General features: G+C 53.8%; 5 protein-coding genes and 1 non-coding gene across 6 annotated transcripts; 5 read left to right on the top strand and 1 right to left on the bottom strand.

Moving 5' to 3' along the window:
• Positions 1-493: 493 nt before the first annotated feature.
• C8Q71DRAFT_893996 (uncharacterized protein) lies at positions 494-9833 on the top strand (the record flags this gene model as incomplete). The annotated part of the gene is made up of 28 exons (XM_047928714.1): positions 494-641; positions 698-876; positions 925-1004; positions 1057-1738; positions 1797-2219; positions 2272-2819; positions 3707-3748; positions 3823-3905; positions 3970-4444; positions 4501-4640; positions 4700-4813; positions 4868-5054; positions 5107-5365; positions 5420-5490; positions 5543-5750; positions 5807-5986; positions 6041-6215; positions 6752-6994; positions 7046-7330; positions 7380-7472; positions 7538-7773; positions 7827-8150; positions 8196-8552; positions 8608-8838; positions 8889-9050; positions 9126-9199; positions 9247-9339; positions 9395-9833. The coding sequence occupies 28 exons, from the start codon at positions 494-496 to the stop codon at positions 9831-9833; spliced, it is 6531 nt and encodes a 2176-aa protein (XP_047780819.1).
• An 8413-nt stretch (positions 9834-18246) lies between these two features.
• Positions 18247-19487, bottom strand: C8Q71DRAFT_493544 (kinase phosphorylation protein-domain-containing protein). The gene is made up of 3 exons (XM_047918910.1): positions 19233-19487; positions 19003-19160; positions 18247-18946 (listed from the first exon to the last, which is right to left on the bottom strand). The coding sequence occupies exons 1-3, from the start codon at positions 19314-19316 to the stop codon at positions 18451-18453; spliced, it is 738 nt and encodes a 245-aa protein (XP_047780818.1). The 5' UTR covers positions 19317-19487; the 3' UTR covers positions 18247-18450.
• An 86-nt stretch (positions 19488-19573) lies between these two features.
• On the top strand, positions 19574-22878 carry C8Q71DRAFT_831327 (caspase domain-containing protein). Its single transcript, XM_047926369.1, has 6 exons — positions 19574-19975; positions 20031-20209; positions 20262-20291; positions 20345-20762; positions 20818-22074; positions 22126-22878. The coding sequence occupies exons 1-6, from the start codon at positions 19874-19876 to the stop codon at positions 22429-22431; spliced, it is 2292 nt and encodes a 763-aa protein (XP_047780817.1). The 5' UTR covers positions 19574-19873; the 3' UTR covers positions 22432-22878.
• Positions 22879-22881: 3 nt separating this feature from the next.
• Positions 22882-22984, top strand: C8Q71DRAFT_t49. Its single transcript has one exon. It is a non-coding gene; the product is annotated as a tRNA-Ser (tRNA).
• A 693-nt stretch (positions 22985-23677) lies between these two features.
• Positions 23678-25063, top strand: C8Q71DRAFT_493509 (uncharacterized protein). Its single transcript, XM_047918909.1, has 4 exons — positions 23678-24415; positions 24473-24539; positions 24596-24743; positions 24807-25063. Exons 1-4 carry the CDS (start codon positions 24123-24125, stop codon positions 24872-24874), a joined length of 576 nt encoding a protein of 191 aa, XP_047780816.1. The 5' UTR covers positions 23678-24122; the 3' UTR covers positions 24875-25063.
• C8Q71DRAFT_493470 (uncharacterized protein) lies at positions 24983-26698 on the top strand. Its single transcript, XM_047918908.1, has 7 exons — positions 24983-25630; positions 25684-25938; positions 25994-26099; positions 26158-26301; positions 26356-26412; positions 26469-26532; positions 26593-26698. The coding sequence occupies exons 1-7, from the start codon at positions 25253-25255 to the stop codon at positions 26681-26683; spliced, it is 1095 nt and encodes a 364-aa protein (XP_047780815.1). The 5' UTR covers positions 24983-25252; the 3' UTR covers positions 26684-26698.
• Positions 26699-26908: the final 210 nt, after the last annotated feature.

The following is a 26908-nucleotide window of genomic DNA, read 5'->3' as shown; positions in this document are numbered from 1 at the left end:
GTAACTAGCAGTGGCACACAGGACTCGCCGAAAGTCAAGGAGGGCTCTATGACGCCCTTCGTGCGATGGTGTCCGTCTTTTCCGCCCTTACGTACCTAATGTCAGGTGATTGCGGGCTTCCATTCATCGCTATTTCCGCGCTCGGACCGCACGCACTTCTTTCTCTCTCCTCCACCACCGACTGCTTTCGCGTGAAGTTCGTGAAGTTCTTTGTTCAAAGTGAGTACTGCCTCTTGTCCCTTTCCTTTTGGGGCATGACACCGCTCGGTGGCGTTTGATTACCAATCGTGGGGCATACCCCGTGCCGCCGCGGCGCTCCACGTGTGGGTGGTTGCCCAACGATTTAAACAAAGGGGGCAGTGGCCGGCCGTAGTATCGCCTCTCCCAGGCAACTCCCAGGCTGCATTAAGTATATAGCGCGTGTCAGGACCCTGGTCTTCGCTCGAGTCACTCTCCAGAAGCTGTCCCGCGGTCGCTCCGTCCCTCACCCCCCATGTCTTACGTGCACATCCCCATCGATCTGTGTTCCTCCAAGGATCCCGACTCTTGCACTCACCTGCATCGCCAGCTCGCTCGGGAAGATACTTCCTCAACCCTCGACGGTGCAATTGTTGTCACCGACCATCGCGACCCTTCGCCCGGTAAGTCCCCATAGATCCCGCCCATCGCCCACGTACCACTGACGATGTCTACACAGTTAATTATTCAGACCCCCCGAGCTCTGAGTCCGGCGGCACGCACAGTCCAAACGTTTCGAGCCCTGCTTCCAGCGAGCTCGAACTCCCGGACATAGCTGTTGAGATCAATCTCAAGCAGCATATCTTTGGGCACCTCCTCAACGATCCTCGCTGGCCTAACATCTGTGGGGTTGACAAGGTAAGTGTGCAAGACTACGGGTATTGCCGGTCGCTAAGTATTGCGTAGACCGTTGAAGCTAGTTTAAACGATTGGATCGCTCTCTATCTCCACATTCAATCCGATCCGTACCCATACAAGCTTTTCAGGTGAGTATGGCACGTCAGCCAGGGCACGGATGCTAACATAATGAAACGATAGTTTCACGTACGACCCCGAAAAACACACTATTCACATGTCTTCTGCGAGCGAAATTCACCAGGTCTATGTCCAAGCAGCGGATGAGATTGCCTGTGAGACAACACAGGCAGGGGTCGTGACGATGGCGCAATTTGAGCCTATGGTCATGGTGAACAATGCTTACTCCTTAAAGGGGCCGACACCTGATTCTGACGACCCTCGTTGGGGAACGACATTCGCAATGTCGGTCTCCCGGAAGGAGGACGAGAAGAAGAAGAAGAGAGAAGCCACAGCGCTGGCCAGGGAGGAGGCGAAGGCGGCAGATAAGGCGGCAAAGGCGACAGGGGAGTCGAAGAAAGGCAAGAAATCCTCCGAGTCGGCCAAGGGCAAGAGAAAGCGCCAGGATGCGCAGCCCGACGGTCGTGCCACCGACACTGAGCCTGACGACTCTCACGCCGCGGCCGACCACGCCGGAAGCTCTGGTGCCTCGGGATCCAAATCGTCCGCTGTTGTTCCGTCCTCGCCGCAGCGTTCCCGAGCTAAAGCCAAATCGTCCCAACCTGTCGCGCCTCCGCAGCAGCCTCTCAATCACATCCCCGACAACGCCATCTGTGTCTCCTTTCCTTCATTGGACATACCCAAGCTTCTCGTTGCTTTGGGCGAGATTGGCAAAAGCGAGGATGCGACCTCCATGACGTTCAGCGTAAGTATACCGTGACGTTCATACCTGTTCAAAGTGACAACACTCATGGCCCTTCTAGATGATGGAGTACATGAACGCCGACCACCCTGACGGCCAATATCCCCTGATCGTCTTTGTGAAGATCGAGGAGGAGAAGGTGTACGGTTCTCCAAAGTACAAGGATTACCTCAGGAACCTTCGTTCAGACGAGGTGCGGCTGGACGAAAAGGATTGGGCACAATCTTGGATCGACGTCTACAACAAGCTGTACATCAGGCGGGACCCTGCGATTACGATTGTCCGCGGCGACGACCTGGGTGCACCAGGCGAGAATTGGCTCACTCCCACGTACACAATCAACAATCACATCTTCATGCACCGTCACCGTTCTTGGCTTCTGTGCGCCGATCTCAATATGCCTGAGGATAGGCTGTTGGTGGAAGAATTGGGAGCGCTCGGTGGAGTGACTACGGCCGACTGGGAGATGAAAAAGATTGCGATTGTACGTGCTCGTGGTTCTATGCACCGCACTCCACTGATACACAACGTACCAGCCGGTCTTCGCCTCCAAGCCAGGGCCGGAGCACGTCAAACTCGACGCTTACAATACCTTCAGTAAACGTTGGGATGTGCGAATGCAGAACACCACGGAACGTGTCTTTAACGGGTGCGTCCGCGCCATCCAAAAGGCCAGTGCTGCAGATCAGGATCAATTCATGTCGAAGTACCAAATCAGCCTGGACGATCTCATACACTTTGCAACACGAATAGAACAAGCTGAACAGGGAGAGAAGCCACCGGGACGGCCTTCGCTGGACGACGCGATGGGTAAAATGCGTAAAGTGGGCAAATTTGGGGCTCCTGAGACAGCCCAAGGCCGCCTCAGGACCTTTGTCTATGACCTCGCGTCCAAGCATGAGCTGGAGGCGCCGCGGGGGAAGACCCCACAAGGGCCGCTGCCCATTACTGGTCGCGAAACCCTCCCCAATGCCGTCAATGCGCGCAACTACTTCAATGCGTGGGTGGCGAATCAGAGGGCTGCCAAACGTGCTCGGACGGGCGAAGCGGGCAAAGCGGGCAAAGCGGGCGAAGCGGGCGAAGAGTAAGTTGTTGGTGAATGCCTGTTGGCGTTTCGCCACCGTTTGCCAGCAGGGTTGTACTTGTACCACTATTCACATGTCGCTTCTGTACATATCGCTTTCATATCATTTTTCGTACGTGCATCGTGGACATCGCCCTTTCTTGTTGCGCTCACTGTATGCATCTCGCTCTGACTACGCTATCTTGTGCTCTCGTACCCTCGGTATTGTCGTATCTCGCAGTCGTCCTATCTTGCAGTCGTTCGTAGTGCCTTCGCTCGTGTAGGGTATTGTTTAGGTATCGTCATTTGTACATTCTACCCGCCACGCAGGCTATATACAATCTTTGATGAAGCTATTACGCGTTTTAAGCATATGCAGACCTTGGAGAAGGCAAAACGCCGTGCGCTTTCCACCCTCCCTACCCTCCTAGCGCAGGTGCCGTGCCGGACCGCAGCGCGGCCCGCCGGGAGGGGGTGGCGTGGTTTTTTCCCCGATGCGCAACGCGTTGCGCATCGGGGAAAAAACCACGCCACCCCCTCCCGGCGGGCCGCGCTGCGGTCCGATCGTCCCGCGCAGCTCAGGCCTTTCGCTTCAAGGCCTGCGTTCATCTGGGGCATTCAAATCCCAACTTCCACACTCTTCAATATTTACTCAACCAGGAAGGTAGGCCTGCCTACCATGGCACTGATAATGACATATCTGACTAGCACCATGAACAGACAGGAATGCAGTTGAATATTGCCGAGATTATGGAACTAACCGGGATCCTGGCGTCCGTTCCGACGTCGACTTTGAGTCCCAATATGCAGTCACTATTAATGCGACTGCAACGTGGTAGAGTTTATTGCTTTCAATGCTCCGAATACACTTGAACCTCTATATGTCTTTGTAGAACTCACAGAAACAGAGACCGTCACACCTTCTGGACCACTGTCTTCGACATCGCAAGGTGAGTGTCTTCTGCTGAAGCATCAGTCTAAAACGTTCTGATACCTGGTTCCCGCCCTTCATAGTTCCTGACAGCTCACAAGTCCAGCCGAGCCGAAAGAGCACTCGGAAGCGTTCCGAGGCTACGCCTCCTGGACCACTGTATTTGACATCACAAGGTGAGTGTTTTCTGCTGAAGCATCAGTCTCAAACGTTCTGATATCAGTTTCCCGCTCTTCATAGTTCCTGGCATCTCACAAGTCCAGCCGAGCGGAAAGAGCACTCAGAAGCGTTCCGAGGCTCGGCGGAAGCTGGCTCAGACGCAATATGACCCTGCGTCAAGACCTGCTCGAGTGAAGCAGGCTGCTCAGCCTGCACCAGCTCGTTACCCCCTTCCGGCGCCCTGTCCCCGAAATGGAACACAGTACGTTGCACCTCAGAATCAGCCGGCTGCTGCTTGGGAATTGGCATCACAGCCACATGAGGCTAGGAGCACCACGATCAACATTTTCTTGCAAACGCTCACAGCGTACGACTTGCAGCACGATATCAGCCGATGTGGGGGTGTTCTGCTATCAGCGCATCAAGCATCATACGGCGGAGGGAGCGAGACCCTGTCTGAGATTGCCCAGAGGTGCATCCGTACGGCAAACTCGACTGCAGTCTTCCACCTCCACTTTATCGTTGCGCTCATGACACTCAGCTTCAAGTGTGCAAGGTGAGGGTATACTCACGGTTCACTGTACCTATTTATTGACATATCCTGATATCTAGTCTGTCTAACTGGAAAGAATCCGTCAACCTCGCTGCCCTACACAGAGAACACCTGAGCCAAGATGCCAACTCACCATCTGTGCGAACTCTGCAGTACTGGTACGCCGGTGGTAGCAAGCTCATATCGCTTGCCGCAGGAGGTGAGATTCTAGTAGCGGCGACCGTGACGAGAGACTGATGATGTGCTGACGACTTCAAGGATCATTCTACATGCTGCTCTGGCTGGCCTACACTGATCTACGAACGCCATTCATTGAGGCAGACGGCAATATAGCGTACGATCTCGCAAATATACTTCGTAACCCGAATAGCGGTGAGTGTACAGACTTTTGTTGTTCCATATAGTACTGAACATTGCCAATCACAGAGAGCTCTGCAGGACGACTTGTCCAGAGCACCATCATACCAACGCTGGCGTTTCTCAGCCAACAATGCCCCGTCAAACTCGGTGAATTTTTCTCGACGAATTTGCTCTCAGAGCTGGCGATCTCTGCAGAGACCCTGTGCAGCGATCTGAGCACATCTGATCGTCTCTTCGACGCTCTGCCCTCAAAGTATGTTTCGGTGCATGACTCAGATACTCAATGCTGACATAAGAGAATGCAGTTCATTCCGAGCTCTTCCTCGCTCTTCCCTTGCCTGGGCCGCTTTTCAGTCACTAGAGCAGCCAGCGTTCAAGTTGACAGTGCCTCTCCTGACGACGCAGGTCACATGCGTCACTTCACTGTTTGACCCTCAGCAAGCCACCAATCGACAGTGTGTAGCGTCGTCGGACAGACAGAAGAACTCGAGATGGACGGAAATTCAAAGAGAATTCGCTAAGGACGCAGTAGAACCGTCAACTGTCGACGGGTTAAGGAGGCTGGTAAGTTGCATCCTATGTACCGCAGGGGTCGTTCTAACAGCCCTGATTCTGTAGTTACGGGAAGCGTATGTCAATGGCGTACGCGTAGGGCCTGGATACATACGCATCAACCCTGGCCTCTACGAGTAGGAGACACAATACTCAGGAGTTCGGGGAGGCTGACGATTGTTCCAATAGCGACGTACTCACCGTACACTCTTGCCACGGGGACATTGTTGCCAGCATATGCAAGTCTATGGAGCAAAGCATGCGAGATCGTCTCATCGATCGCTTGGCCGATTGTTTTGAGCCCGACGCTCTGAAGGTAATTGATACCGCTCAGGAGCGCGGTGACCATGTCTTCCAGGCACTTCATTTCTCCTGGTACAACCGTCATTGCACGACTGTAAGTGCTCTATAAATCTTGGATCTTCCTCAATGACAGTTCACATACGTCTGTAGGGACACGACGCTCCGACTGACGTACCTCCTATGAACTTGAAGAGGACTGGTGGTTTGAAGACAAACTACCATCAAATGATACCGTACCCCTCCAAGGACATGGCGAACTCGACGAACGTCTCAATCTACCAGTCCGTGAAGAAAATCCTAGGTCCAGTGTTCGAGTGGCTGGATATGAAGGTGAATGAATTGCCTCGTTTGTATCTCCCACAGAGAATTTGATGCCCTTATTAGTTCAAGGCGATGATCCCGGATGTATACGAGCGACTAGACGCATACGCGTCTATACTGCCTGGCAACAACCAGGCAGTCTCTGCGCCGTTTCTGGGCTTGGTCATCAACCTCAATGTCTCAACTGCGGCTCACAGGGATAGCAAGGATGACAGCATGTGCTTAGTCCTCGCGATCGGTGATTTTGAAGGCGGAGAACTAGTCCTCTATGAACCTGGTTTGACCATTCCTTTGCGTAACGGCGACTTTGTTGTATTCCCTTCTTGTGATCTGACTCACTTCAACCTACACTTCAAGGGTCGTAGAGCCTCTATTGTACTCCATACTGACCGGGAAATGGCCAAATGGCACAATGGGCGCAACGGATGGTCTAGTAACCGTAATTTTATTTGACGTACTCTCCGACCTATTTTCCCTACAATTGTTCTTCTGTAACCCTACTGGTCCATTCATGATGTTCGCAGCAGTCGTCACAAGCTGATAATGGCTTGGACTTGCTCAACGGCCTCGATGGGACTTTGCTGATTAAGCTGCGCGTGTCCCAAGTTGCTTCTATCACTGCGAAGAGGGAGGCCGCGGAACTTCGATAAGCTCGGCGGCCTTCGGGTTCAACACATCTCCGCCCTCCTAGCGTACGCTTGGCACACTCTCAGTCTTGTACACCCATCTGCCCTGCGTTGTTGCTGTTGAAAATGGCCTCACGCACCCGCTCAGCCGCTCGCCAGGAGGCCCCTGGCACCAGTAACAGCGCTCGCGCGAACACAGGCGCCACGCAGATGAACCGTGCGAATGCTGCGGAGGACAGGGGAGCTCCCTCCGACAGTGATGTTCCCGATGAGGACCTCTCTGACGCTGCCTTACACAAGAGAATCGCTGAGCTGACCAAGATGGCCGAGTTGAAGCGCAAGAGGAAGGCAACGACAAAAGCCTCGCTGGCCAAAGAACAGCGCGTGGAAAGTAAGTCGTGTATTTGTTGCAATCGAGGACTCTGATAATGTTGCATGATAGAGATCCGTAAGAGGAAGTTAGAGGCCATGGACGCTGAGCAGCGTGACACCAGCGAAGAGCCCCCCAAGCCCAAGAAGAAGAAGAAGGCTAAAAAAGCTGAAGACGACGACGTGCTTGAAGGTACGAAGAACAATGAAGGCCGATCTGACGAGGGGAGTGGCCGTGACGATGTCCAGGAGCCGATGGACGTGGAGGTCGTTGAAGAGGAGGAGGACACGACTGTCCTATCTAAGGAGAGGAGCAGAGGAAAGAAGAGCACTACGTCGGCTGTAGAGCCGTCCCAGCGTGCGTGCTACATACGCGTTCAGGAACTGACACTGAGTGCGTTCTGTAGCTCAACCCAAGCCCAAGCCCAAGCCCAAGCCCGCCTTCAAAGGGCGAAAGCAGAACTTGGATCAGGACGAAGCCGCTTTTGTCCAGATGCTCGGTGAGGGGATAGCCTTATGTATCCGTAAATGCCAATGGCATATTGTGATCCTTACAACGGTGTAGGGCACGACACTGCGCCGAAGGGCAAAGGGCAGGTCAAGACCAAGGCTGTTCAGTTGACTGAGGAACATAGCGACGACACAGGTGCGCAGCCTGCTCAGAAAACAAAGAAGAATTCGCAGCCCGCTTCTTCAAGTTCGGCGGACGCGACCAAGAAACCGGTGTCCACTGTGTCGACTCGGACAACATCTTCACCTCCCAAGGTACGGTTAGAGCCCTATGTGTTGATACCTCCATGGGTACTGTCATACACCGTTTGTTGCAGCCCATTCTCACATTGCCCTCTGTGTAGCCTCGACCTACCACGAGCACGTCTCCAGTCTCCAAGAAGGCTCAAGACAAGGATGCTGGGAAGGTGAAAGCTTCGGTGACCACGGCCAAGAAGGACATGCGTCCTAGCGGCAGCAGCAACAAGAAGCGCGACACCGAAGACTCTGACGGTACGGAAAGCGGTGAAGACGATGATGGAAGCAACGGCGACGATGAGGACGAGGAAGAGGGAGAGGAAGATGACGAGGACGAGGACGAGGACAAGGACGAGGACAAGGACGAGGACGAGGACGAGGACGGGGACGAGGACAAGGATGGTGACGAGTTTGTTGATGACGGAGTAGAGGTACGTGGTTTATCCTTTCGAACGCTGTCCCCACTGACTGTGTAGACCGTGGCGGAGTCGAAGAGCACTGGGAAGCAACGGGCGAAGAGGCGTAGGCGCCAGACACGCGCCAAGGTGACACAGCTCCCCAGGGACATCAAGGCCCTCGTCTCTGCGGCGCAGAACTGCCTCCGTCTGCGCATTGCTCTCAAGAACGCTTGGACGTCTGAGCCATCAGTCAGCAGCGGCCGTCTTCCTGAGAGGGACGACCTCATCAAGAGCAGTCTGCAGGACGCCTATGAACTGGGCAGGGCAGGGGGGCTTGACAAGTCCATAAGGACCGCCTTCCAAGTGCTGAAGGGGAACAAGGGGAACAAGGACACTAAGGAGACTGACAAGCTGCGCAAGAATGTCTACACAGTGGTGAGCGTTTGTTTCTGTCTGTCATGAAGAGTCGCGAGTGCCTGACTTCCATTAGGTCTGGGCGGCCGCAGCGCAGTTCCGAAACGAGCTGAAGAGGAAGGCCAAAACTGTTACCTCTCAGATGTACGAGCTCGACAGCCTGTCTTCTCAGCAGAAGAGGAACCTGGCGACATGGTTGATCACCACTCACCCGACGACCGTCGTTGGTGGCTTGCGTAACATCCCTAACTTTGTCTTCGGTGGCATGACGATTGCCTTAGATGCGCGCAAGCATTTTGATGCCGAGGTGAGAGTGCGAGTTCATTGCAGAGTACACCTTAATGATCTGGGTGACAGAAGAGCGACTTTAAGCGCGGGGAGGTGTTCCTCCACCCGGCTATTTCAGAGCTGATTTACCAGCACTGGGGCCTTGGAGCTCGAGCGGACGCGAACCTGCATGCGGCCACGGAAGAGTTCAGCGAGGTGCCGAACAACCTGATCGCTGTGGTGTGCAACGCTGTGAGTCCAGACCGTCATTCGCATGGCTATCAGAGCTCAATCCACAATGGGGTCTCACGGATTCGTGACGCACAGATCGAGTCCGCCCTCATGGAGTTTGCCAAGCCAGGTGCAAAGAACTTCTTCACGAACAAGCAGTATGCTGCCAAGTACGTTCATCACATATGTCAGAACATCGAGGCTTATCTTCTTACAGATGGGACGGCATCATGGCAATCTTGGAGTTCATGGAGGCTCAGTACAATCCGTCCTACATGAATATGAAGCGTATCGTGTGGAAGTCCATCATGTAAGCTGTGTGCAGTTGCTTTGCAATCAATCCCTCAATGCACTGACTATCTCAGATCGCGGCTCGAAGACACGGACGATGTGGACGAGGTGGGCGTGCATACCGGTTTCCTCGACGCGGCCCTTGAGGAGCAAGATATCGTGGTTTTGGGAGGGAGCAATGCAACGCCGCATGGCTCGCCTGCTGGAAAGCCTTCGAGCGCAAGGAAGGCTCCTACTGCCTCGGCAACCAAGCCATCCAGTTCGTCGAGCCCTGAGAAAGGCGGTCAGGAGGGCGACGACAACGTCATCAGTAGAGAGGGCCCTTCTGTGCGCAGCAGCCACAATTCCCAGGCAGATGATGACGTGGCTGCAGAGGACGTCAGCGAGAAGGACGGAAGTGGGGAAGATGAGATCGAGCACGACGAGGTAGACGAGAGGGAGGACAGAGCCGGGGATGCTAAGGAACGTGAAGGTACGCATGTCCGTCATCTCATCACAGAGGATGATCCATAATCTAGTGTCAAATTTCATCATGACAAGGCGCGGCTCGTGAGGACCAAACAGGGACAGTCTGATAGAGGACTCCTGGCTACGTTGTCATGGTCTATGCTTCAAGGTAAGTTGAGCAAGGACTTGATTGTAACCGGTGGTCTGAGCTCAGTTATGGTCTGCCCCATCTAGATACCCATACCGGCCATGACGTTGCTGAGTCGCTGAACTCTGGGGAAGAATCGTGTGTTGCGCATGTTCGATGTACGATAGTGTGCCGTCTCTCGCTCTCCATCTCGCTCTGTCTCCTGCTCTCCTTCGCCATTGTCTCTGAAGTCACGTCACACATATTAACATCGTCTACGGTTGTCGGTCTACGGTTGTCGGGCGGCAGAGCTGCTTCATTGCTATGCGTTTCCAGTCGTGTATTATCAATAGTATGAATGGACGGCAGTTTATTGTGCATGATGCTGAAGAGCACCAAGGAAGCCAAAGACACCACGCATTGAAGTGCAATTAAGAGAAAAAAGAACACAATGTTTGAGTGCTTAATTAGAAGGAACGAAGTAGCAATAGTGAAAGGGGGCAGAACAATAAGGGTACTTTTTTGTTCTCATTTAAGTAAACGTGTACTTAAGTAAGACAAAATAAGAAATCGACTTACCTTAAGGCTCTTGTGGCACATAGTGACACATAATGTCACTTTTGGCTCTCCACAAGACCACTGAAGACACGAACGTTTTTCCTGATGGTGGCGGAAAGGGGAAGAACAACAAGGGCAAGGGCAAGGGCAAAGGAAAGGGAAAGAGCGGAGGAAATGGTCAATCTAGTTCTGGTACTTCTAACACTGCATCTGCGTCGGACTCTTCGAATGTTGTAACTGTAGAATCCTCCTCGTCGTCTGCGAATACTATGACTGCTTCTTGGTATACTGCGGCTAACACCGCGTCAGGAAGAACGACTGATTGGATTATGGATTCTGGTGCATCCAAGACGATCACCAATGACATGGCTGATTTTTGGGATTACACTCCTTACGAGGAGCCCATGATTTTTAGCACAGCCGGCAAGAGTAAGATTGCAGCTTACGGTGAAGGCACTATCAAAGGTGTTGTGCATGTTGAAGGGAAACATATTGTGTCGACTATCACCAATGTCGCATATATCCCTGCCGCGTCTAGTCGCCTATTTTCAACTGGAGTTATTGAACGTTCAGGTTTCACCCTTGTTCAAGGTGGAGGCCGTATGGTCATTTTCGACCAACCTATTTTGCATGGTTCTGACCGAATCCGTGGTAACAAGATCATGGAGGCGCATCACACACCCTTCAACAATCTCTATATGTTGCACATGGAAATTATGAAACCGCAATTGGCTAAGTCTGCGGACAAGTCAAATTTTCGCCTTTGGCATCAACGCTTCGGACATTCGTCTGAAGAAGTTATCCGTCAACTACCCAAGCACACCAAGGGTGTGGATTCTATCGGTGACAAGGACAAGTCTCCTTGTGCAGGTTGTCAATGGGGCAAGTCTCATCGTGCTCCATTTCCCGCGTCGGACAAGAGAGCTTCAAAACCTCTTGAAATTGTTCATACCGACGAAGATGGTCCTATGCGTACCACCGCTATTGGTGGATGGCGCTACTTCATCAGCTTTCTCGACGACTACTCCGGTCTTGGCCGCGCCTATTTCCTCAAACATAAGAATGATTCGACCCAAGCGTTCGATGACTTCAAGGCATGGGCTGAGAACCAGACTGACGAGAAAATCAAAGCTGTACGCTCGGATCGAGGGGGAGAATATACCTCTGCAGAATTTACCGAACATTTGCGCAAATTTGGCATTGAACATCAGAAGACGATGCCATACTCTCCTCAACAGAATGGGAGAGCTGAGCGCTGGAATCGGACCATTGTCGAGAAGGCTATGTCTATGCTTCATCATGCTGGACTAAGCCATGGTTTCTGGCAATTAGCTGTTGACGCTGCGGTTCACATTTATAATCGGCAACCAATGCGACACCTTAACTGGCAATGCCCCATTACCCTCTGGGATAGCACAGTCCCGGACATTTCGTATTTTAGGGTATTTGGGTGCAAGGCATATGTGCATGTGCAGAAGGAACAAAGAGCTGGGAAGCTCGACAAGAAGGCTGTCGAGATGATCTTTGTTGGCTATGAGTTAGGTTCCAAAGGGTATCGTTTCTGGAACCCGGCCACTCGAAGTATCGTTGTGTCTCGTGATGTGACCTTCGATGAAGAGACATTTCCTGCACGTAAAGATTTAGGCAATAATCCGAAATCCCTGGATAAGCCGTTTGATGAACCTCCTGAGGATGCGAACTCGGAGGATTCTGATTCTGAGGATTTACCTATTCCCGTTCCTATCCCGGAACATGAACCTGAACCTGAAGATCATCCAGAGCCAGTGGGAGACATTCCACAACCGCAACCTGATCCTGTACCTCCTCCGCAACCTCAGTACGAACGTCCACGTCGTCAAGGTGCTGGACAAAATCCTAAGAGGAACAAGGACAATGCCTATGGTGACGAGCCACCTGCGAATATTGATCGTCGTACCGATGCTCAAGGCCGTCAACAATCTGAGGCTGAAACTCTCATGTTTGTGCGGATGCTAGCAGAAGCAAACCATGGCGTTCCCCAGAGTCACAGGGAAGCTATGGAGTCTCAAGACAAGGCTAAATGGCACGCATCTGAAGGTTCTGAATACAAGTCACTTATGGACAACAAGACTTGGGTTCTAGTTCCACGGCCTAAAAACCGAAAGGTTATCAAGTGCCGGTGGGTTTATGCGATTAAACACGATGGTCGCTACAAAGCGCGTGTTGTTGCAAAGGGATTTACCCAAGTGTGGGGTCAAGACTATACCGAGACTTTTTCTCCTGTTGCACGGTTTGAATCCGTACACTATCTATTGGCGCATGCAGCACTTGAAGATTGGGAGATTGAGTCTATGGATGTCAAGACGGCATTCCTTAACGGTGACCTTGACGAGGAAATCTACATGGAACAGCCCGAAGGATGGGCTGTACCTGGGAAGGAGAACTGGGTCTGTCTGCTCAAGAAGGCCATTTATGGCTTGAAGCAAGCGTCTCGTCAATGGAACGCTAAGATCCACAAGTCTCTCCTCGACTTAGGGTTTAAACGGACGTATTTGGATGCCGGAATTTATGTCTTCTCTCGTGAATCTGAAGGACACACCTGCTTAATCATTTTGTATGTCGACGACTTGCTCCTCATGGGCGACTCGAAACTGTTCATCGACAACATCAAACAGAGACTGTCTTTGGAATACCGAATGACTGATCTGGGAGCTGTCCAGCGTTTCCTTGGTCTACACATTCGTCGAGAACGTCTTGCACGTCGTATCTTCGTTGACCAGGAAGACTATATTCAGTCTGTTTTGGAGAGGTTCCAAATGTCCAACTGCAAGTCTGCAAGGACACCTCTTCCCGCTGGAGCAGTATTAGAGAAGAACACCGACACTGCATCTGAAATTTTCCGAACCCGTTACCAGAGCATCATTGGCAGCATCATGTATGCTATGCTTGGTACTCGCCCAGACATCTCGTTCGCGGTCACGCGTCTGGCGAAGTTTTCTTCAAATCCGTCTAAAGAGCATATGAAGTTTGCGTACTATGTCCTGAGATATCTTCAAGGGACAAAGGAACTTGCACTTTGCTACGATGGAGGCTCAAACTCTGGTCTGATCGCCTACTCAGACTCAGACTGGGCTGAAGACCGTGATGATAGGCACTCTACATCTGGCTTTGTTTTCCTCATGGCCAATTGTGTCGTTTCTTGGGTGTCAAGACGCCAACCAACGGTATCTTTGTCTTCAACCGAAGCAGAGTATAAGGCCAGCTCCGACTGCTGTCGTCAGATGGCTTGGCTGCGTCATTTTGGAGAAGAACTGGGAGACAACATGTCTCATCCAACTCCACTTTGTCTTGACAACCAAGGCAACATTTTCCTTGCGGTGAACCCTGCCGTGGATCGCCGCACCAAGCACATAGAAATCCGGTATCACTACATTCGAGAGTTCTACGAACGTGGGGAGATGGACATCTATTTTGTCGCAAGTGAAGACCAACTTGCTGATGCCTTGACCAAGAATGTTCCCTTCAGCGGAATCGAGAAATTCAGGTCTTCGGTTGGCATGATGAGATACTCGACATCTTGAACAAGTGGGAGTGTTGAACTTCCGAGTTTTCAGTGTTCTTATCTTATCAGTTATGTACGGATATGGACTTATGTTCTGCGATGTCAGATTACATACATTCTTTGATGGACTTTGCCTAGATTATGTCATGTGACTTTAGTCCGGATCATTCCATGATATTCCACGACATTCCTTGATGTTCCATGACGTTCCATATCATTCCTTGATGTCCCATCACGTCTTATATTACTCTTTGATGTTCCATCATGTCTCATATTATTCCTGATGTTCCATCACGTTTCATATGTCTCTCCACATCAAACTCCGAGTTTTGGCTTACTCATGCTGCTTACCAGCTTACTCATATCCCCAAAACCTCGGACTTAGTGCTTACTGATGAACCACTGATACAGCATGTGACCTGTATCAAATGTGTATATATACTGGGCTGGTTTGCCCTGTAATGATAACGATCCTTCGTCCTCTCCTCTGCCTGCCAGCATAGGATCTTCCCTTTGGGACTGGTCTGTTCACTCACTCTTTAGTCCTTCACTGCCACTGGGCTTACTAAGCCTAAAACCTCTTTCTTCAACAGGGTTCGTGTTGGACATGTTCTCGGGGAGGAGTGTCTGCTCGTCGTTGGTCTGTATCATCCGGTGGTTCTCGGCGTTCGTCACTGTTGGTGGCCCTTCAGTGACTTTCGACGCTGAGATCTTAGAGGAGGCGTTCATTTCGTTAAGCTGTGTGTACGCGTAGACGTGCAGTGCTGACGAACTAGGGTAAGGTTCCAGGACTATATCGCTCCTGTTTAGTGTTCGTGCGGTGGCGTTTTCGCGCTCGCATCGCATTTTCGGCTGGCCTATTCGGTTGGTTTATCGACCGTCAATTCTCGTGTGAGGGGAGGGGAAGGTCCATTGTCAGCTTTGTTTCTATTTTTCCCCTGCCTCGTATGGGTTGGTTGTCTAGCTATTGTTTGTATCTCGTATGTCTGTCATTTGTGTCTCTTCCGCATAGTGGTTGACATTTTACTTCCTCTGCTGGTTGTTTGTTTTGGTCTTTTAGCTTTGTAGTCGTGTCTGTGACCGAGATGCCGAGGCGGGCGCTCGGCTTCTTTGTTTCCTGTGGCTGCGGATCAGGCGTTGTCGGCGCGGGCGTTTATCACCTCTGGGGCGATTGGATGCCTATTGGTGAGTTATTTTGGGGTAGTCTGTCTGTATTTGTGTCGTCTCATTGTCTGATCGCTCGGCCATCTCGGGCTTGGTGTTCATTTTGGTTTCCTATGTTGGTGTCGCTTTGTGGCGTTGCGTTGTGGCGTCGCATTGTGGCGTCGCGTTGTTGCGTCTCATTGTATGATTACTCGGTCATCTCGGTCTCGGTATCCGAGTTATATTCCCAGTGCTATATTTATCTCGTGTTCGTTATCCGTGCAATCCTTCTCGAATATGTATCTTTCACGTCCTCTCCGTCTTCGCATTCAAATTCGTATGGGTTTTCGGTGTCGTTTGTGAAGGCTGGGATGTTTCGGAAGGAGTGGTGTGGTGGAGGGTGACTCGGTAGGTCGAGATAGTGGCGTTGGTGCGTGTAGCCTTCCAGGCCATCTAGCCGGGCCCATGGGATTGGTACACGAAGGTTGCATGGTGGCATGGCACCTGCGATCGCGAATGTGACCCAGTGACGCCGCAGGTCGGTTATTGCCGACAGCTTCCCGGCTCCTTGCGAGCTGGTGCTTATGACAATGTGGCTTCCCTTTCCGAGTTGTTCTGTCGGTCTCTCGTCTACCGTCCAGGTAAGTCCCCTTCCGCCTCCGAGGGTTGGGTGGGTTAATATCGTTATTGGGATTTCAGGATATGTCCCGAGTGGGAGCGTGAGGGTCGGCGTAGGAGTGTATGGGGTGGGTTTTGTTTGTCGTATCCGGTGCGCCTGCTTTCTTTGTTTTGTCTGTTTGTTGTTGATTTGGGGGGCAGGGCAATGTGGTCGTTTGGGTACGTTGCTCTGGCTGGGCATGTCTGTCGTTACTGCTTCATCTGAGGTACGTTTTATCGTTTTAGTTGGCTGAGCGCTTTATACACTAAGGTTACGTCTGTTTCGGTTTTTAGGGGATTCCTCTTACGTTCATTGGACTAATCGCTTTATTGTATGTTCTCCCTTATGTGGCCCATAAGGGGGAGGAGGAGGAGGACGTCTATCCGGTTCCCTATTCGGGTGGGGTGGCGGTGTGTGTGTGTTATCATACTTTTCGTAGATGTGGTCTCTTTTTGGCAGGTGGCAATTTCTGACGACGGGCTATGCAGTTCATGGTTGTGGCTGAAACTCTAAATAGGCGCCATCACTAACTTTGTAGTTCGTCGTTCTTGTGTTTTATATGACATGAGGTTGTGTTGATTTCTGTGGGCGTGTACTTTGTGTTCTGTCCTGTCTGCCAATTGTTCTGATTTTGGGGTCTGACGCTCGTTCGCTGAACAGCGTCTTGGGGTGAGGTGGTGTTCATGTCTATCGTGCCTCCTTTGAGGGATCGTATCCTCCTTCGAGGGATCGTGTCCTCATTCTTTCGAGGTCGTCTGGTTGGACTTCTAATGTGTTTCATTAGAGTCTACTGACTCGCGTCAGTCCGATTTCTCGGGTTTAGAGTCTCCTCTGAGGCCCTCGCGGGCGGGGTGGCTTATAGCCGTAGGTACCCCTATCATCGAGATATCATTTCTCCTGATTCTTTGCGCATGTTGGTTTCATCCCGAAGGACTACTCACACCCCGGACCACGAGAAGGTCTGCGCTGGACTCGTCATAGACGTAGCCCTCCCGGGGCCGAACTCAAGGTTCCTCAGGCTGTGAGGTCATATATCGCTCCGTTTTGGTATATTGCAATCCTGATTGGCATATACACCAGCATAAATGTATAATAGATGCCCAGTGTGCACACCAGAGCATGGTGCCGACCGTTGGGTGCGGGCCCAACAGCACGATATGTCTAAGTTCGTAAGTCCCTATAGTCTACTTGACGGCCCCGTCATATATATACAGGTATGTTGAGCAACCTATATCGGTCCCATGGCGAGGCGGTAATAGCGCTGGGCGAGTAGCTTAGTGTCTCAAGTTCGACTCCTGCTGTTGTTGCATTTTTTCGCCGTATGCCTGAGTCAGCCAACCTAATTTTCGTTCTTTGCTCTATATGACTCAGCCTCACGTGCATAGATCTATCCAGCAACATAGCCGAGCTTGCAGTCTGCTTGCAGTCTGGCGCGTCGTCCGAGTGCACTCAGGTCACTGCTTGGCGCGGGGGCGCCCAGAATTGCTCAGCCCGCAAGCCGGCTGTCACGCCGATAGTATACCCGGGCCGTGTGGGCTCACGAGCCGCACCACAATCCGACTGCTCTCCCTTGGCCGGCAGTGTACTTACTTATTGCGCGTGTATCGTCGAAATTTCAATCTGGAACCTCCCCCGCCGCCCCCTGGCCTGGGCCCCGCGAGATTGGCGCTGGGAGATGCCTCCACGAAGCGTTGACGCAGTGTGCGCCGCGAGTCGCGACCGATCTTCGGCCGCTCAGCGAACTGCGCGATGCTGAGATCCCTGTCAGCGGGAAGCATGCGGCGCGCGGTTCGAAGTGGGCAATGGGGACCGTGCGCTCGGAAGCTCGTTCGGAGGGTGTCTGCAGCCCTGACAGGGTCATTGATGAGTCAGTGGCTGTTGGCGTTGCACAGGGCGAACTGTGTCATTGACAAACGCAAAACACAAGGACGCTGCCTGTGCGAGTTGAACGTTGAACGTTGAATGTTGAAGGACTACCAAAGCCAGGCGCGGACCAGAAGGACTGCACGCATCATGACGCTCTGCGAGAAGCAGAAGTAGCAGGCTTCGAGGTCCTGTCGGACTTACCGCTTGATTTCTGCACACATCCGGCCAACGTCCGGCACTGCTCAGCGCACAGTGGGCCAAGCGCCAGCAGGAACACAAAGGATTCGGGCTTCGATGAGAAGGCACGTACGTAACCTGCGCGACGGAATGGACGTCGACGCGAGGGCGTCGTCCGCAAGCGTCCGTTTGTTGTTCTGCCCATCACAGAGGGGAGCTTCCCTGTCCGCGGTTCCGAGATCGAGAAGTGTGTTGCAATTCAATCATAATTCAATCGTCAGAGCGTAGCGGGTGCCTGGAGCCTAGACGACGGAGCAGTCGGAAAGCCCGATACGACATACGGCCCATCCGTTCGGAGGCAAGGTGGATGAGGAGCGAAAGGAGAGGCCGAAAGGAGATGGCAGATGGGCCGGCGATCACCAGTACATAGTCCAGAACCTAGAGCAGATGTTCGCCTTGAGAAGGAGAATGTGTGTAAAGCTGCTTCTGACTGACGAAAGGCATTCTGCGCGAGCGCATCTTACAGCATAGCATAGTAGAACATCACACCACGCACCCGAACCGACCAAATCCCCGTTCCACAAGGACTGACGAATTGAAGCACCGTCGACCGTCAATCCCGACCCCACGACGCGCCCGGCCGGTCCCTCCGCGCGTTATCCTCCCACCGTCGCCGATCCCGCTCCCTATCACGTTCCCTCTCCCGCTCGCCATAGTCGCCCACAGGCCTCCTCGCAGGCGGCGTCCTCGACCGACTCCCCGACCCCCTGCCATACCTCCCGCGCTCCCTGCCCTCGTCCTTGTCGCGCCGGTACGGCGAGCGGGACCTCGAGCGCGCACGATCCCTACTGCGGTAGTCCTCGTCCTTGTCATCCGGCGTGCGTGAGCGGCCATGCTTGTGCCGCTCGACGCGCTTCTTCTCCTTCCGCAGGCGTTTCTCCTCCTTCTCACGTCTGCGCTCCTCTTTGCGCCGCCGTTTCTCTTCTTTCTCCAGCTCCCGTGGGGGCGAGGGCGGTGCTGCGTCATCTGGCTTGGGCGCGACCCCGATTGCGTTGGCACCCGTGCCTGGGGCGCCGGAGTTGCTTGCTTTCGGGCCTCCTGCGAATCCCCTGGACGCGCGGTGGTTAGTCGATGCCGATGGAGGGCGAGAGCAAGCGGGACGTACAGTGCCGCAGCAAGAGCCTCTGCCTCTGCTTCCTTGACCTTCCTTATTTCCTCAGCTCGGTCGGCTTCCGACTGCTTGAGGTCGCGGTTGTACCAGTGGATGTCCTTGTTCTTCTGCCACCGCCCTGTCGGTGCGTTCACGCTATGGCCTAGGTAGTTCTATGTCGGCAATACATGGCACGAAAATATGTCAGTGAGCTTGTTCAAGGGGTGGCGAGCTCAGGTGCGCACTTCTCTGTCCTTGTCTGCTGAAACGTCGGCCCACTTGAACTCAGCTTGGCCTCCTCGCGTGCCGCCTCTTACAGGCTCGAACATAGCGGTCAGGGGGCTTCTGGGTAGATTGGGTGACTTGTGTGTGAAGACTGTATAGTGGAAGCAGAGAGTACAGCGTGGGCGTCGTGGTGGTTGGGTGGCGGAAGGCCTGAAGCCGCAACAGGCGCCGGCGGGGCCGGCCGATCGTCCCAAACACGGGAAATGCCGCCCCGTCCCTCCCCAGATCGCCGTCCACTGCCACCGATAGCCACCGATTCAGCCCGGCACTGGCAGGGCTAGATGCTATGACTGGAAGTCCTACTTAACTGCGCGACGTGCACAGCTCGGGTCTCCCCGCAGCACGCCAATACCACCTCGCCGTACAAGCCACACGCAGTCCATTCAATGATTGACTCGACACTGCCCCCGTGGCCCGTGCCTGGAGTTTTGGACCACACAACAGATGGTTTCATAGTGATACCCGACGAAGCTGCTATGATATATCATTATGTGGGATCCCTAGCCTCCTCCGAGTCGATCATGGCGGATCGCACAGCTTTGCGCGTTTACTCTGGATCCGCAATGGTATATAGCGTGACGAAAATGCCGATCCTCGAAGCATGCAGTGGAGATCATCTATGAAGTCTCTGTTCAAGGTTCTCAGGAAGAAGGGAGGTTCGAAGGGCGAGTCAGTGTTGGCCAAGCAACAGGATCGAGGAGAGGTACGCCCCGAACCGTTACTACCGATCGGTCGAATATGCTCAGCATGACCTGCAGCCTGAGGCGATCACAGCAGCAAGCACCGTCGATGCTGACGGTCCGATTCTGCTCCCTCCTTCTACAAGCAAAGGGTCACTACTAGTAGTCCCGCCAGTCAGGGTGCACTTGGTGCACTCGGACGCATCCTCAGCGAAGTCCGACGCGAAGACACCGCCGGCGGCGGAAGAGGCGGAAAAGTGGGCGCCACGAACATTCGATCTTCGCGACATGCTGATTCCATTGTCCCAGAGCACAGACACTCGTCAAGCTTGATACGAGGTGAGTTCCGCATTACCAAGTCCATGTCTACACGGCCTGACCCGGAGTACAAGGGGTGCCGAATCACGCATATGGGCTTTGGTCATCGGGATCAACAACTACCCTATCGCCCCTCTGAATGGCTGCGTTGCCGATGCCCGGGCAATGGCGAACTTCCTGAGCAACAGCCTGCACGTCCCAGCCTCGCAAATGGTCACCCTGTTTGACGAAGAAGCATCGCGTGAGAACATCCTCTCCACGTTCAAGCAGCATTTCATCGAGAACGGCGCGATCACGAAGGGCGATGGCATCGTGTTCTTCTTTGCTGGTCATGGCACACAAGAGTATGCGCCGGATGATTGGGGTTTGGACGGCGACATCGTCGAGTGCATTTGTCCGCAGGACTTGGACTTCGTCGAGGTGCATGGAATCCCGAGCACGACGCTCAACGGTCTCTTCCGGGAACTGGCGCACATCAAAGGGGACAACATCGTGCGTGTTGAGTCCTCCTGAGCTCATGTCACATTGCTCATCTTTTGATACGTAGACCGCCATCTTCGACTGCTGCCATTCCGGCAAGATCACGCGAGAGCAGCGGGGATTGCGTTTCATGGCCCCTCCGCGAGACTTCAAAGCCACCATCCCACCAACGACGGACGACGACGCGCGCAAGTGGTGGCCAGGGCGTCAGGGCGACGTCAGGGCGGCGACGAACACCGTCGCCGCGAGCTTCCGGTACAGCGCGATGAAGTCGCACGTGTTGTTGAGCGCGTGTCGCGCGGAGGAGGAGGCGATGGAGCGGATCCTCGAGAGCACGAAGGAGGTGCGCGGGTTCTTCACGAGCACGCTCCTGGACGTCCTCGCCGAGCACGAGGGCACGACCGCCGGTCTCACGTACGCGTATCTCTTCGACGAGCTCATCCCGCCGAAGCCGTTCCAACACCCGCAGTGCCTCGGGAAGCACAAGAACCGCCTTCTGTGGAACACGACGATCAAGATCGTGGACGGGTTCCGAATCGCGGTGAGGGAAGGTGCTGTCGTCGTGCCTGCTGGACGGATCCATGGTATCGCGCCTGGGACGACGTTCTCCGTGCAGGCACACGACGCGAAGGATAGGAGTCTCGGCACGCTTGTCATCGTGGAACTCAAAGACCTCGAATGCATATGTAGGTCCGAAGGCACGCCCTTCGACATCGTCACCGGAGCCCGCGCAGTGATCAAGGACTGGAACAACGAGGACCTCACGCTCAACACATTCATCCACCACGCCGTCACCGGAAAGCACCTCGCGCTCAACAAGGGGACGATCCCGACGGAGCTCAAGGACCGCATACCTGCCGTGGCCGACCCCGAACAAGCAGACCTGAGCATCGTGCCGCAAGCCTCGTCGAGCATCGTGACCGTGGAGCGGGGCGACCCCTTGATGCACGAGTTTGCCCGCCAGATCATCGCGGATCTGGACAAGAGTCTCGTCCAGTACCTTCTCACCGCCGCGCTCCACTTCAACTTCCACTTGTACCGCCAGCCGAACCCGCTCAACCTGTTCACGACGGTGCACGTTGAGCTCCTCATGCTGCGCGAGGAGAGCGCGGGCGTGAAGCGCTTCTTGCCGGTTGATGAGACGAGGAACTACTTCGGTGGCGAGCACCGCGTGCCGGCGTACAAGGCACACGGGCCGGCGGTGGTCCAGGAGGCGGTCCTCACGGAGTTTGAGCCGTTCTATGGTCTGAAAGTCGTGAATGACTCGGACTATGACTTATTCCCTTATCTATTCTACTTCGATCCTAGCGACTACAGCATTGAGGTACGGAGCCATTTTGATCAGCTGGCCTGTCGCTCACACCTCGTTTCGCAGCCGTGGTACGAACCCGAGGCCGCAACCATATTACCCCCTCTCCGCGCGCACAATCACCTCAAGGTCGGCTACGGTGCCCGCCAGGCCGGGCACAACAGCATCAAGCTGTCGCTCCCGCCCGGGAAAGACCTCGACACGGGCTTCCTCAGGATGTTCGTGTCGACGTCGTATGTGGACATGCGCATCGTGCGCCAGAGTGCGTACGGAGGGTTTCGCGCAGCGAGGCTGCAGAAGGCCGTCGAGCAGCGCGAGTTGTGGAGCGCATGGACTTACCTCATAACATGCAAGAGTTCGGGTGCCCTGTGAGTTATCTTATGGGTTGAGCAGGGCTGATGCGATCGCGAGGGACAGTAGAATCCACCCTAGGGTCAGACTGTTGAAACTGATATCGTATCACGTCTGAATTGGGGTTTGCTGTTATTTTGTATCATGTAATGTTATGTGTATGCTATGTGCATGTCTACTTCTTGCATACAGGAGTTCAACTACAGTAAGCTCCAACACCAGCAGGGCCCGAGACTGAGGCATACACACTGCCAAGTATAGGTTCGCCACACATGACTGCGGCGGTGTGTCCTCGCGCTCATGCGTCTCAATCGGGTTGCGTTCATGCGCGGTGAATAGACAGGAGCCAGGCTGTTGCCCACACATAAGTACCCGGAAGACTGCAATGGTTCTTGTGGATGTAGAGCACTTGCCCATCCCCCAAATCTCTACGCCGCAGACGGGATGTGCACGCGCAGGCGACTTTTCATAGACACCGTAGCCAAGTGGTTACGGCGACAGATTCGAATATCGGTTCCTGGAACCCCTTATCTGTTACTCTTGTAGTGCGTAGGTTCGAATCCTGCCGGTGTCGCGTTTTGATGCGGGAGGCGAGACATCGATTGTTTCTGTTCACACGTAGCGCCACAAGGCGTGGCGGTCGATAGAAAATCCAAAAAAGGCAATGTCAGCGCTGGTGCCATGTGAGCGCCTGCGGGCGTCAGCGGCTCTCTACCCAACCTGACCACGACGTTTTGCCACTGTTTGGAATCTGGATGCTTCCCTCGTGCTCTAGCTGTTACGGGCCCGCCAACGGTAACGCGTCACGCGTCCTTCAACCTCGCATCCACTGAGACGACAGACGACCGTCCTTGCGCGTGGGGCTGTGGGCTGGTCTGAAGACAGCCTTGAGGGCTGGGGATGAAGCTCTCGTGTGTTTGTCGAATACAAGGCACGCTGAAACTAGATACATATGAGAATCAGATCGACGCAGCCCAGTGTGTTGACGCTTCATATCCGAATCTACATGTAAGCGTTACATTGTCCCGCGCATTGGCGTCACTGACGAGGCCAATCCTTGGACAGTTCTGTGCTCACGTCCCGCATCGGTGCGCCTGGGCTCACAAACACCGCAGATTCTGCGCGCCCGTCCATACACGGCGATCCTACCTTCGCACGCTGTATTCTAGTCTAATGACAGTGAGAGAACATATAGTACGTTTTCATATCGTTTCTCACGCGCGCGACGGTCTCACGGAAGCCTTGTGGCATTTCTGTCAGGTTGGTGCTGCCTATGAAGGCAAAACGCATACACAGCTGTCATGGCGCTTCGCGCTTTGAAGTCGGAGCACTCTATTCGACGCTCTCTGGACCTTTGCTTCTCATGTTCATGCGAACACAGTTCCGGTTCATTCGGTTCTTGTCAATTCCCGAGCTCTAATAATTGCTCGGCCGTGTTCTTTTCCTATTCTCGGCCTCGAGAATCACGATGCCGTATCGTCCAGAGCGCACTTGTCTGTTGGAGCTGGTCTGTCTGTGTGAAAGGTTCAGGCCTTCGTGCTATCGTGCACATAGTTGGACTAGCACACACGACCAATTTCCGTGTCGAGGATACGCTCAGTGATCGTGGTACACACGCCAGCATATAAGCGGGGGGGGGGGGGTTCGGATACTCACAGTACGCCCAATCATCCTACTTTTCACCCTCACGCTAGACTCGTTCGCAAACTACGATGGCCCGTCCTCCCAAGCCTAAGCCGCCTCACAAGATGATGATCGCCTTGAACAGCTTGCGCAACACGACGATATCCGTAGCCGACAACAAGTTCTACTACGAGGTGGTCACGCGGTACTGGCACCCGAACACAACGAGGATCATCAAACACGACTTCGAAACGCGCGAGTTGGAGCCGCTTGCAGAGATTGAAGGGATCAGAACCAAAGAGCCAAGGGTCCGTTTTGTCAATGGGGAAAAGAATGAGTGGATGTCTGCGGCCGATTTCGTGAAACTCGACCAAGATAAAGTGTGCGTACTGTCTCCATGGCGCTTAGACAGACATTGACGTGGATCCGGATGTCTTAGTGGAGGAACATTCTCCACAGATGCCGGCGTCGATTTCCGTTGGAAGATCCATAAGGGTCAACTTCAGGTGCGAGTGAATTCTGAAAGTGCTCTATCGGCCGACGATTGACCTCGTCCCTATAGCTCATTCGCGCAGATGATGCAGAAGAGAAACCTCTGGTCACATTCCACCCTCATAGGAGACACTTCTGGGTCTTCCGCATGTCCAAACACGCGTATCTGGAGATCAAACCAGAACCAGAGGTCATCGAGGCCCTGGACAGACTCGTTGGTGAGCAGCACGGATAAAGTCTTACCGACATAACGTCCGGTGTGTGCTGACCGTTGCCCACAGTCAGCTACCTGCTCGTCGAAAGGCAGCGAAGGAACAAGTCGATCAAAGTCGTCCGATATGTCTCTTGAATCTCACGTCTTTCTTTCTGCCGTCCGTCAGCTGTATATCACTATCGGGTCGAGCTCTCCAATCCAGTCATTGCAAAACATCACTTTCCAATCGCTCTACTTTCCTCCCGCGCGTGCTAGCTTTCATCGAGCCCCATGACAGTCGGCGTGTGCCTATCCGACCCCTTCAAGACGGCGCGGCGCTCTGGTGGTTGGTGTCGAGCGGGACAATATATTTTCCGAGGCGGCCGTAGACTAGCGACGCGTCATCTGCACCTGGTGAGCGCAGTGTCGTTTCGAGTGACCCCTGAGCAACAGCGCCCCCTCGAGATATAAAGGAGCGCACGACGAGGAGGGGAGGCAAAGTCGCGATTCAACTCGTGAACAGCTCCATTCGCAATGGCCTCCAACTTTTCTAGCATTCCCATCCTCGACTACGCTTTGACTGCCGACCCCGAGCGCAGGGGGGAGTTCATCTCCCAGCTACGCCATGCTCTCATCAACGTCGGCTTCCTCTACCTCGCTAATTCTCCGGTGCCGCGCGAGGACATCGATGCGGTGATCGACTACACGCCGCGTCTCTTCGACATCCCTCAGGAGGCGAAGGACAAGATCCGCATGGCGAACTCGGAGCATTTCTACGGCTACTCTAGGCTCGGTGCTGAGTTCACCAAGGGGAAGTCTGACCAGCGCGAACAGTTCGACTTTGGTACCGAGTGCGATAGCGTCTGGAAGTCTGGCGACCCGGATTACATGCGGCTCTGGGGCCCTGCTCAGGTACGTTCACTCGATCACCGTCTCTTTTGGACCATCTCTTGACGATGGCGCAGTGGCCCCAGGAAGAGCTGCTGCCCGGCTTCAAAGCGACGATGTTACGTTACCTCGCTGGCGTCGAGAAACTGAGCTACGAGTTCATCAACCTGCTTGCGGAGGCGCTTGGACTCCCGGCGGACGCGCTGAAGGCCTTCTACGAGACAGAGATGCCAGTTCAACACTGGGCCAAGGTGGTGAAATACCCTGCTTTGGACAATCTCTCCTCGGACCAAGGCGTCGGCCCTCACTTTGACGCTGGGTTCCTGACATTCGTGCGTCTCTCCATGACTGACAGCGATCCTCTGGGCTGACCAACGTATATCTCAGTTGCTTCAAGCGTCTCCGCACGCGGGGCTCCAGGTGCAGAATCTTTCGGGCGAATGGATCAACGCGCCGCCTATCCCCGGAACGTTCGTGGTCAACATTGGTAAAGGTGCGTACAAGGCTGTAGTGTGTCAGTTGTGTATACAGGCTAAGTCCTGGTCGTTCAGCTCTGGAGACAGTCACCCAGGGGTTGGCCCGCGCGACGTCCCACCGCGTGCTCTCCCCTCCGAAGGGATCCACCCCTCGTTACTCTATTCCTTTCTTCCAGAACATATCACTACGCGTCTCCGTCAAGGACATTACCCTGCAGCGTATGTTTAAGCTGCTTAATGTGCGGGTCTACAATAGACTGACCACCGCGATAGTGAACGAAGAAATCGTCAAACTGAAGGAGCAGCGCGCTGAGGCTGGCAACCCCGATTGTAAGTGACGATAGTGTCCGACTGCGTCGACTAACGCAACTTGTGACGATGACTAGCCGTCAACTACGCCGAGTATGGCCAGCTGCCTACTGGACAGGTCAACTTGATTGGACGCATCAAGTGAGTGGCTAATGTCTGATCTGCGACGATGCGTCCCATTACTGACAGGGTCCCGCATAGGAGCCATCCCGATGTTGCGCAGCGTCACTACCCTGAATTGTTCAAACAGTTCTTCCCGCAGGGCCTGCCGATGCAGGGGAAGGCGTACTAAGCACCGAGGCGGATTCTCTCTTCTCTGGGTCAAGGAATGTTGAGGCGGAGAGCTCTTGTGTTACGGCATTGCATGCATTCCTTGCTACCGTTGAGTTGTATTATAGCTGTATAAATCTTATGTATGACGAGAATGTCAGATGGGGTGCACATATTGAGAGCGCTGTACTTGAAGTCGTATGCCAGCGTCACGCGGAGTAACCTACTCTTCACAAGCGCATCCCGA

The sequence above is a fragment of the Rhodofomes roseus genome (assembly GCF_022264815.1).
Source record: "Rhodofomes roseus strain CIRM-BRFM 1785 chromosome Unknown C8Q71scaffold_6, whole genome shotgun sequence".
Lineage (NCBI taxonomy): Eukaryota > Fungi > Basidiomycota > Agaricomycetes > Polyporales > Fomitopsidaceae > Rhodofomes > Rhodofomes roseus.
This window is presented reverse-complemented; position numbering and strand designations above follow the sequence as displayed.

Coding starts and splice junctions, on each gene's coding strand:
- C8Q71DRAFT_831327 (XM_047926369.1), top strand. CDS start 19,874: ATGCAGTGGAGATCATCTATGAAGTCTCTGTTCAAGGTTCTCAGGAAG. Junction 20,292..20,344: donor CTCGTCAAGCTTGATACGAG/GTGAGTTCCGCA, acceptor CCGGAGTACAAG/GGGTGCCGAATCACGCATAT. Junction 20,763..20,817: donor ACATCAAAGGGGACAACATC/GTGCGTGTTGAG, acceptor TTTGATACGTAG/ACCGCCATCTTCGACTGCTG.
- C8Q71DRAFT_493470 (XM_047918908.1), top strand. CDS start 25,253: ATGGCCTCCAACTTTTCTAGCATTCCCATCCTCGACTACGCTTTGACT. Junction 26,100..26,157: donor CGTGGTCAACATTGGTAAAG/GTGCGTACAAGG, acceptor CTGGTCGTTCAG/CTCTGGAGACAGTCACCCAG. Junction 26,302..26,355: donor CAAGGACATTACCCTGCAGC/GTATGTTTAAGC, acceptor CCACCGCGATAG/TGAACGAAGAAATCGTCAAA.
- C8Q71DRAFT_493509 (XM_047918909.1), top strand. CDS start 24,123: ATGGCCCGTCCTCCCAAGCCTAAGCCGCCTCACAAGATGATGATCGCC. Junction 24,416..24,472: donor AAACTCGACCAAGATAAAGT/GTGCGTACTGTC, acceptor CGGATGTCTTAG/TGGAGGAACATTCTCCACAG. Junction 24,540..24,595: donor TCCATAAGGGTCAACTTCAG/GTGCGAGTGAAT, acceptor TCGTCCCTATAG/CTCATTCGCGCAGATGATGC.
- C8Q71DRAFT_493544 (XM_047918910.1), bottom strand. CDS start 19,316: ATGTTCGAGCCTGTAAGAGGCGGCACGCGAGGAGGCCAAGCTGAGTTC. Junction 19,161..19,232: donor CAGCAGACAAGGACAGAGAA/GTGCGCACCTGA, acceptor TTGCCGACATAG/AACTACCTAGGCCATAGCGT. Junction 18,947..19,002: donor GAGGCTCTTGCTGCGGCACT/GTACGTCCCGCT, acceptor CCGCGCGTCCAG/GGGATTCGCAGGAGGCCCGA.